Raw genomic sequence first — 10,313 nt, 5'->3', positions numbered from 1 at the left:
TGCCTTGGAGGAGAAACGCAAGCCAACCAGCTAAGGGTAATATCAGCTATATTCCAACAGTTTATACACATCAGCTCATAATTCTCTGGCTAGGCTACTCAAGACAGTGCCAAAATTGAGAATGACAATTCAAATCATGGCTAAAAAATGCATATAAAACTCATTAAGGCAATCTTAAGTCAATATAAATGTGATAGTTAGATTTTAGCTGCAGTAACAAATAGGAAAAGAACTGACTGCCACTTTCAGTTACAAATGAGATACAGACACAACAGGGGAATTTAAAATTAAGTTGTTTTACTTGGGAATTTAATTTTAAGGAAATTTTAATAAGAAAACATTGAAAGCATTGAAAAAGCATGTTTTTGGGCCCCATGGTTTTTTTACGTGGAAACTAATGTCAACGAGGAACCAACAGACTACACAGGCATTGTTTGCTCTACAATGGACTGATATCTCACTTGTTCTTACCAGTTATCAGCAGCTTTTCACAGTTTTAAACTGTGTTTCATTTAGTCAGTTTCCCATCACTTGAGATCTTTTCTGACAGTAAGTTGCCTTTAAATCACTACATCCTAACTTCTCATATGTAACTAGAGATACCTTGAAACTTAATTCTTCTACAGCTTCAAAGCACTGTGGTGACTGGAATATTTTTCAAAACTACAACTGAGTTCTTAGTAGAATTTATGAACACTGCTTCACCTGCATTCATAACAGAGAGCTGTGGAAGAAAAAACCTATAAGAGAACGTGCATACACTGCAGTGTTCAGCTTGTGTTATTGGTCAAGAGTTCTGATAAAAAGTATACTTTCTCATGCAGAGGTAAACCACAATCTCTTATGCATGGCTATGCTGCTTCTGGGCAAGCTCAGTATGCAAGCACAGGTGTTCAAGTAATTTTACCTTCCCACAGCATACCCCAGATTAATGGAGTTAAATTTTCAACAATCCATGTTTTCCTATTATATGATCAGTGAAAAAAGATAAATTACCATTTCTGATCCCATATCCAAAACTCTAAACTGTAAAAACTGAGCAGAAGTGTTGGGAGGATTCTTCATATTAATGCCCTCAAAAATAGGGCAACATCACAGTAACAGGAATTGCTCTAAACAGTGTAATGAAATAAAGGCAAGAATTGCTGGCTCAGGTGATTATTAATGAGCAACCGACTCTTTCATTAACTGGGCACTAACTTAAATGTAGCCAAGGCTGGTAGTTGCCAGGCTCCTTTAGCACTGCTTGGGCCCCACAGATGGCAGTGGCAGCATGACGGCGGCATCGCCTCAGTCCTCGGGGCAGCTTCTCTGACTCACAGAGGTCAGCACCACCAGTAACTCAACGGGTGCACACCTCTGCTGGAAATGGCAATCCTGAATGGCATTCAACATCACGGAGAAAGCATTCAGACTCAAAAGCAGTAAAGAAAAATAACAAAGGCCATGCAGCCCTGTATCAGCCCCACCGTGCTAGATCTCAGAATCACAGAATAGTTAGTGTTGGAAGGGACCTCTAGAGGTCATCCAGTCCAACTCCTCTGCCAGTGCAGGGTCACCTAGAGCAGGTGACACGGGAACGTGTCCAGGTGGGTTTTGAATGTCTCCACGACCTCCCTGGGCAGCGTGTTCCTCTGCTCTGCCACCCTCAATGGAAAGGAGTTCTTCCTCATGTTGAGGTGGAACTTCCTGTATTTTAGTTTATGGCCATCGCTCCTCGTCCTGTCGCTGGGCACCACCAAAAAGAGTCTGGTACCTTCCTCTTGGTACCTGCCTCTGAGACATTTACATGTATTAATGAGGTCCCCTCTCAGTCTTCTCCAAATTCCCGCAGTCTCTCCTCATAGGTGCTCGGCAACATCCAGCTGCCCCGATCTCTACCTCTGCGGATAAGGTAAGGGGCTGCGGTCTCCTCAGCGGCGGCTGAGGGAGCGCTTTTAAAAGCCAACAGAAAAGTTGGACGACACGGAGCCTTCGCCGCCTCCGCCGCCCCAACACCCGCACCCCTCCTCGGCGGCCGGGCCGGGCCGGGCCGGGCCGGGCAGGGCGCTCCCTGCCCCGGGGGGAGCCCGCCCAGCGCCGCCGCTGCCCCGCACCTCGCCCGGCGGCCCGAGGGGGACGGACTCAAGGTCAGGCGGCGGCGGCGGCGGCGGCGGGCGGGGGGCCGGGCCCGTAACGGATGTGCCCGCCCGCCCCGCCTCCTGCGCTGACAGAAAGGCGGCGGCGGCTCCTGGTGCGCCAGCGGCAGCCGCGCGGAGGCTGGTGCGGAGCAGCAGCGGCGCCCCCGGAGCCGCCCGAGAGCCCGCCCGCGGCAACCGCCGCCCCGCACGCCCACGAGCCTCCCGAGCCGCTCCGCTCCTCCCCGCCTCGCTCCGCTCCGCCGCCGGCTTTGCCCGGGCCGCCGCGCCCCCCCGGGGATGGCGGTGCTGGCTCTGGCCCTGGAGGGACTCGCCATCTTCGGGCTCATCCTCTTCGTCGTGCTGTGGCTCATGCACTTCATGTCCATCATCTACACGTAAGCGCCGGGGTGCGGGGGGATGGCGCCGCGTTGTTCCGTCACCCACCCGCCATCGCGCCCGGAGCGCCCGGGCAGCGGGGCCCCGTCCGCTGCAGCCGCACCGCCTCCCCCGCGGCCGGCGGCTCCTCTTCCCCCGGGTGTCAGCACCGGGATCCCCCGCCGGGAGACCCGGGCGTCACGCCGCCGTCCTCAGTGCACAGCTGGGTTCGTGCTATCGCTCTTCGGGTAAAAACCGCCCTCTGTGGGTTTCTGCCTCCTGCTCTGCGCCGTGATCTTTACTCCTTTGCCTTTAGCGCTGCTGGGGAAGGCTTGGGTTTTGTTTGTGTGCCGGTACACCTGTAAAGCGAGGCTTTTCCGGTGATGGTGGGAGACCAGCGTGCACAGCACTTACCAAATGTGTGATATTTTGGTTGTGCAACGACTATACAGAAGAGCAACTGAAGGAGTACAGTATCCTCTGCCAGGCAGACAAAATTTTAGCCATAAGTATGCTTCTTTTTTTCTGTTGAGAAATGATGGTAGTACTAATAAAAACAAGTATATATAGTGTGTTAGACCCTTCTTGGATAAGTACAAGTAGAAATTCTTTTATGAGTTTGTGCACACATTTTTGACGGACGAACAAAGCAGATACAGCCTAGCATAGGCGTTGGCTGTGGGCATGTGAGGAAAGAATTAAGAAGGCATCTCTTTTTGTAGAAGGTCCTGTTTTGCTCCTTTAAGCAAAAGGCAACTCTTGCATCACTACTAGGATTAGAAAATAGCTGAATTTGTTTGCTTTGCTTGTGCTTATCTATTCTCCTTTCTTGCTGTTCCACTGCATCTGATAGGTATCTGTGATAAATCCCAGCCATTGTTGAAAGCAAATCTCACAGAATGGGTAAGGGTGGAAGGGACCACAGTATGTCAATCTGGTCCAACCTCCCTGCTCAAGCAGGGTCATCCTAGAGCACATGGCACAGGATTGTGTCCAAACAGTTCTTGAATATCTCCAGCAAGGGAAACACCACAGCCTCTCTGGGCAACCTGTTCCAGTGGTTGATCACCCCCACAGTAAAGAAGTTCTTCCTCATATTCAGGTGGAACTTCCTCTGCATCAGTTTCGGGCCATTGCTTCTCATCCTATTGCTTGGCTCCATCCTCTTGACACCCTCCCTTCAGATACTTAGAGACATTAATGAGGTCCCATCTCAGTTGTCTCCTCTCAAGGCTGAACAAGCCCAGTTCCCTCACCCATAAGAGAGATGCTCCAGTCCCTTAATCATCTTTGTTGCCTTCCACTGGACCTGCTTCAGAAGCTCCATGTCTCTCATGTACTAAGGAGCTCAGAACTGGACACAGGCATGTGAGGCCTCAGCAGGGCTGAGTAGAGAAGCAGGATCACCTCACTTAACCTGCTGGCAATACTCTTCTTAATGCACCCCAGGATATCGTTGGCCTGCTTGGCCACGTGGCACACTGGTGCTTCATGGACACCTTGTTGTCCATGAGGATCCCCAGGTTCTTCTCTACAGAGCTGCTTTCCAGCAGGTTGGCCCCCAGCCTGTGCTGGTGCCTGGGGTTATTCTTCCCCAGGCAAGGGCCCTTCATTTGCCTTTGAATTTTAGACTGTTTTTCTCTGTCCATCTCTCCAACTTGTCGAGGTCCTTCTGAAGGGCTGCACAGCCCTCTGGGGTGTTGGCCACTCCTCCGATCTTTGTGTTATCAGTGAACTTGCTGGGGAGGCATCTGTCCCTTCATCCAAGGCATTGATGGATAAGTTCAACAATACTGGGCCCAGTATTGAACACTGGGGGACACCACTACTAACCGGCCTCAAACTAGACCCCGTGCCACTAATTATGACCCTCTGCGATCTGCTGTTCAGGCAGTTCTCAGTGCTCCTCACCGTCCACTCATCCAGTCCATGCTTCCAGAGTTGAATTTGTGGATACCGGAGATCTGCTTCTTTTGCCCTTGGTCTTAGTTGCCTTATGGTTTGGTTTGGTTTTTTTTCTTTGTTTGTTTGTGGTTCTTTGGTTTATTTTATATTAAATCATTTATAAGCTCTAATAATTTTTTCTACTCAAGTTACCCTTAGATCTAATATTCACTTGGATAATTAACTTCTTTCTTGAAAACTATCTGTATGGGTTGTCTTGGACATAAATGGCAGAATTTCAGTACGGGGGAGGAGAAAGGGTGCTTAGTGGGAGATGAAAACATAGGCTGCTGTGGACACAGCTAATTTTGGACAGCTTTGAAACTGATTAAAACAGTCCATTGCATGTTAAAACGTCAATCAGGCAGACCTGTGTAGTGCTGCTGCTTATAAATCTTTAAGAAAGACTGACAGCTGTAAAGGGCAGGAGATGCAAATGGCAATATAGGGGAAGACATGAAAGAGGATAAACAGGAGGGAGAAGGATGAGATATGCTAAGAGACATGAGAAGAAAAAACAAGGGAGAACCAGAGAGAAGGGTACACTTTTGGGCAATCAGTGCCACAGGAGCTGCCCCTTCAAAGGCACTGCCTCTTGTGGAGACAGCACACTGGAGGAGGGAAACTCCTGAATGCACTCTGGGCTGCAGGTAAGATACCCCTGAATGGACTTTGACCTGTCAGGCAACCCACCCTGAGGAGCTGCAGCCTGTGGATGACTCACCCGAGGAGACTGCAGCCAGTGGCAGGCCCATACTGGAGCTGACTCAGGGACTGCAAACCTGTAGTCAGTCTCTCCTGAGCAGCTACACCTGCTAGAGCAGCGTAACAGTTAAGACACAACCAGCAGTGGAGGAAAATAAGTGAGAAGCAAGGCATGGCCAGAAGAACCTTTACATGCTGACTTTTGCCTCCTATGTTGTCTTGCTGAAGGGCAGGGGAGGGACTGAATGTAAGGAACTGTGCAAAAGAGAAGTTCAGATGGAAAAGTGGGGAGGAAATGTCTCTGACTGAAGCTGAGCCTGGAGAAGGAAGGCAAAAGGTACTTCCCTGAAAGTTGTTTGTCTTTTTTTCTCAATACCCACATTGATAATTAGTTGCCCATTAATTGACAATAATTTGAGTAGAATTGCCTGAGTTGAGGCAGTTTTGCCTGTGACAGTAATTGGTGGGGAATGCAGGCAGCAGTTGGACCTAGTATGGCCTGGGTCTGGAGTATTTGTAGTCATGTGAAACCTAGAAGGAGTTGTGCTTTGTGTTAATGGGAACTTGTCTTATGAGCGTGTGTATTGTGTATGAGGAGTTAATGCAGATTGTGTGTTAGCATATGGAAAACTTGCCAGTTGTGAAGAGGATGGTAAGAACTGGGGTGATCCAGTTTCAGCCCCTGAGGCCCCTGGAAAAAAGTATGCTTCCACTGGGGCTCTGGAGTTACTGTCTCAGCAGGGCCAGAGCCAGAAGCTCTTTGACAGAGTAATGGGCTGATGGTAACAGAAGTATTTAATGTTCAGTGTGAAAAGGTGGCCCATGGCTGGAGGTGAACAGCTGGTAGCACTGAAGTGACCAAATTGCAATCTGTGCTGAGTTGGCAGGCTGTTGTGGAGGAGCTGCCTCAGTTACAGTGATTTGAGGAAACAGGACCACAGCTGCCCATAGTATGACCACGCAGCTGCCCTTTGAAGTAATAAAGAAGTTCTGGGCACCTAAAGCAGCCATCCCAGGGAGCTGCCCTTGCAGTGGCTGTGGTGGTACTGGGTAACTGAAGCTGATGGGATATAGCTGATGGCTGGAGAGAGCACTGCTCTGGTGATTTTGGAGCCTGTGGCACTTATTAGCTTGCTCTGTGCAAGGGAGGAGGACTGTGGGGTTTTCTGATGGAATTGTACATAGAGGAATACTCTGGTCCTGCAAGCAAGGTATCTCTGTGAAAGGAATTAGCAGAATCAGGAGATCAACTCTGCTTCGAATGCTGGAACATGTTTCTGGGGAAAGGACCCCAGATAGATGGTGATTGTCAGTGCTGAACACTCTGTTAGTGACCTGAAAACTCTGGTGGCTGGACACTGTTACTAGTGCCCCTCATGTCATAGATACTAATTCTGTCCTGGATAGCAGACGCAGCACACTGCACCCGTTCCTAGACCCCTGAGGTATGAAGGAGTTTTCACTTACAGAAACTTCTTCTGATGTCAGTGGGAGGATGCAGTATTAGAATAGAGTTATGTGGTACTTGTCATATACTGAAAAATACTTACATTGTACCTGTTAGAGGAAGTAAAGAGGGAAGTTGAAACTAATTAGTCTTTCTGTTTTCTCTTTATGTTCTGAACTGGTGAGTTGAAAGAGCTGATCTCTACCACTGGAGTACTAAGATAGTGTTGTAACATGTCAGTGACACTGTTGTGGATTAGACAGTCATCCTTCTGTGGTTCCTCATTGGTATTTAAGACGTTCAGTTTAGCAAAACACGACATGTGCGAATTAAGTAGATAAATGGGGTTATTCAAGAAAGTAAGCTTTTTTGCCTTGAAATGCTGTCAGCAGTTGTCAACCTTAAGGTCAAGACAACATTTCTTTTGCATTGGCTTGTGCTGTAATGGCTTTAAGAGTTATAGTGTTTGGATACCTAAGGTACTGTACAAGGGTTCAGCTGAGGAAGAGTGCCTGTCCTTCCATAATGCATTTGCAAAATCTGGTTCTTGCCACTGCTTTTCCCTACTGCCTTGCCTTCCTTTGGATGGGTTTGAATCACAGAAACATTTAGGTTGGAAAAGCTGAGATCATTGAGTCCAGCCTTTGACTACCTTGTCAATTAAACCTTATGACGAAGTATGATGTCTAGTTGTTTCTTGAACATTTCCAGGGATGGTGACTCCACCACTTCCCTAGGCAGCCCATTCCAAATCTTGACCACCCTTTCCATGAAGAAATTCTTCGTGATGTCCAGCATGAAGCTCCCCTGGCACAGCATGAGGCCATTTCCTCTTGTCCTATTGCTAGTTACGTGGGAGAAGAGACCAACTCCCTACTGGCTGCAACCTGCTTTCTGGTAGTTTTAGAGAGCAACAAGGTCTCCCCTGAACCTTCTCTTCTCTAGGCTAAACAACAGTAGCTCCTTCAGCTGCTCCTTTACAAGACTTGTGCTCCAGACCCTTCAGCAGCTTCATTGTTCTTCTCTGGACATGCTGCAGCACCTCAGTGTCTTTCTCGCTGTGAGGGGCCCAAAACTGGGCACAGGATTTGAGGTGTGGCCTCACCGGTGCCAAGTACAGGGGGACAATGTCTTCCTTGGTCCTGCTGGCCACACTATTGCTGATACAAGCCAGGATGCCATTGGCCTCCTTGGCCACCTGGTCCCATTGCTGTCTGCAGTTCAGCCGATTGTCCGGCAGCACTGCCAGGTCCATTTCTGCTGGGCGGCTTTCCAACCACTTTTCCCCCAGCCTGTAGTGCTGCCTGGGGTTGTTGTGACCCAAAGGCACGACCTGGCATTTTGCCTTGTTGGACCTCATACAATTGGCCTCAGCCCATCAATCCACATCCCTCTCCAGAGCCTTCCTGCTCTCCAGCAGATCAACACTCCCACCCAACTTAGTGTCATCTGTGAACTTACTGAGGATGCACTTGATCCCCTTGTCCAGATTGTCAACAAAGATATTAAACACATTAGGTAATGTTCGGTAACTAAAACAAACATTAGATAATGTTTAGTAACTATTTATTTGTTTTTGCTGCTTTATTTGTCTGGTCCGAAAAACTGAACTCATGTGAAGTCATGTTCTGGCTTTGAGTCTCCATTGTTCTTGTACCAGTTGTCGGTGGCAATTCTAATTATAGCACCTAATGGAAATCACTTTAAGGCAGCCGCAGTCAGTTGATGCTGAGGCTCCTCATTGTCTCGGTTCCCAGGTGTAAGTGCAAAGGGTAGTGTGTGTCAATTAATTGATAAACTGGTTTTAGACAAATTGATACGGCTGGATTTAGACAAATTATTTTAAAAAGCTTTTAGTTACCGTAGTCAATGAAGAAATAATGAATTCTGCATTTATGTGGCTTTTGGGTGTAACTGGGCCTGTTGCGCCTTGTCTGCTGAGTGAAATACAAGACTTCCAGGAACATATAAATGTAATAAAACACCCAAATATAACTAAAAGTAGTTAATTGCCTTAGTGTAATGTGTATGGACACAAGGAGGAAATTCAGTTTGCACAGATGCATAAAACTCAAGTTTCCTGAGGTACTTCTGCAACATTGAAGAACTTTCTAAACATGGCTTCCAAACCTAAACAAAACCCCCCACATAGCCTATGTTTGACTTCTGCTTTTTTTTCTGTGCAGTCATTTGATATTTTGGTTAATAATCTATTACTGTATAGTGATTATAACACTTAATTTGTAAGAAAATAGTTTTATTTCTCTTGGCCCAGTTTGCTTGTCTTGTCAGCTGTTTGTTTGTTTGTTTAAATCTTTGACCCCCTCTTCCTGGTTAGTCTGTGATTTGTGTCCAGAATTACCGTGCTCTGTTCTCTGATCTCTCTGCTTCTCTTTGTCATCTCATTTTCACCTTTTTGTTTGTTGGTGGGACTGTCTCCTCCTTTGGACTGTCTTACACTTTGCAGTGTCTGGCAACAGATAGGGTAAGGTAGCTGTTAAGAGCAGCAGTAGTTACCCACTTTACCATCATAGGGGTTGCATTTTCTCTGGTTTGTGAAACTGCTTTGGAGGCATCTTATTACAGATAAGAGCCAAGTAGGTTGTAGTGTAGATCTAATTTAAAAGGCAATCTTCAGAGAACTCTCCTGTTACTATCAAGTGTTACCAGGCATAAGTGAACCAACGTTTTGCTAGACTTTGGACATAATGCAAGGACTCATTTATGAGATTAGAGGTACCCTTCCCTCCTATTGATAATCACACACAAACAGAAAGCTGCAAAGTGATGGTGTTGGAACTTCTCCAGGAGTTGTCTGGAAGATGTCTAGCACATGTGAAATGGCATGTCTGTTCTTGGGTGTGTGACTGAGTTGAATCTTTATTCAACTTGAACTACTTACACTGAAATTTTTCATACAGGTTGTCTACCTCAAGGTAAATAGTTTTTCGAGTAGCTGATGACAAGGATGACTTAAAATGTTGGTGACACTAACAACAGATTGTTGTCTTTGATCTTGTATATTTGGAACACGGAATGGAGCAAACTCGTAATCTCATTAGCAGTATCTTTCTGCAAAAATTCTTAGAGGGTTAAAAGCATTACAGATCTCTGTGATGGGAGAGGGGGAAATAGATTAAATTTTTAGGCTGCAGGAGTCTGTGGGGTGTTTTGCTGCTCCTTCTTCCCCTGCCAGTGATATTAACTGCATAATATGAGGTGGTACAGTGGATGGATGAAATACATTGTCAAGAGTTGTGCCTCTTAACCTTTTGAAATACTAATGATATGTATCAAAATTATGTTACATCACACTTCTTTTTAAGCATCTTTTAGAGGGGTGATACATATGTTTCATAACAGCATTTCCAAGCAGATTTTTTTGTGCAGATTGTGTAGTGGTGAGAGAGGTGAATTCATCTATTTTTCTGAGAGTCTGTGAGCCAAATTTTGTGGGTTTCTTTAGAGATAAGACAGATAAAATTTACCAACTCAGTTTTTCTGGTTTGTATCTATCGGAAATTTAAACCCCCCCCCCAAAAAAACCATTTCCCTTCTGAAATGCTGTCAGACATGATGTTGAGTGTAGCAGCGTTACTTTAACCTACCATTTTCTTTCAAAGTTTGAAAGTTGTTGTTGTTGTGGTGTTTAATAATTGCTTTCTTCAATATGTGATGTTTCTTACAGGAGACTTATTCAAGCTTTCCAAGGCATTTGCAGC

General features: G+C 46.5%; 1 protein-coding gene across 2 annotated transcripts in view; it reads left to right on the top strand.

The window, feature by feature from the left end:
- Nucleotides 1–2,214: 2,214 nt before the first annotated feature.
- The window catches only part of UGCG (UDP-glucose ceramide glucosyltransferase), a 30,783-nt gene continuing 22,684 nt past the window's right edge, over nt 2,215–10,313 (top strand). Inside the window, exon 1 of one of the 2 annotated variants that reach the window (XM_064642775.1) lies at nt 2,215–2,515. In XM_064642775.1, coding sequence (XP_064498845.1) covers nt 2,418–2,515 — 98 coding nt within the window. In that variant the 5' untranslated portion in view covers nt 2,215–2,417. The other variant, XM_064642774.1, reaches the window with a different exon arrangement.

The sequence above is a fragment of the Pseudopipra pipra genome, chromosome Z, assembly GCF_036250125.1.
Source record: "Pseudopipra pipra isolate bDixPip1 chromosome Z, bDixPip1.hap1, whole genome shotgun sequence".
Lineage (NCBI taxonomy): Eukaryota > Metazoa > Chordata > Aves > Passeriformes > Pipridae > Pseudopipra > Pseudopipra pipra.
The sequence above is the reverse complement of the archived record's forward strand: the minus strand, read 5'-3'. Positions and strand labels throughout refer to the sequence as shown.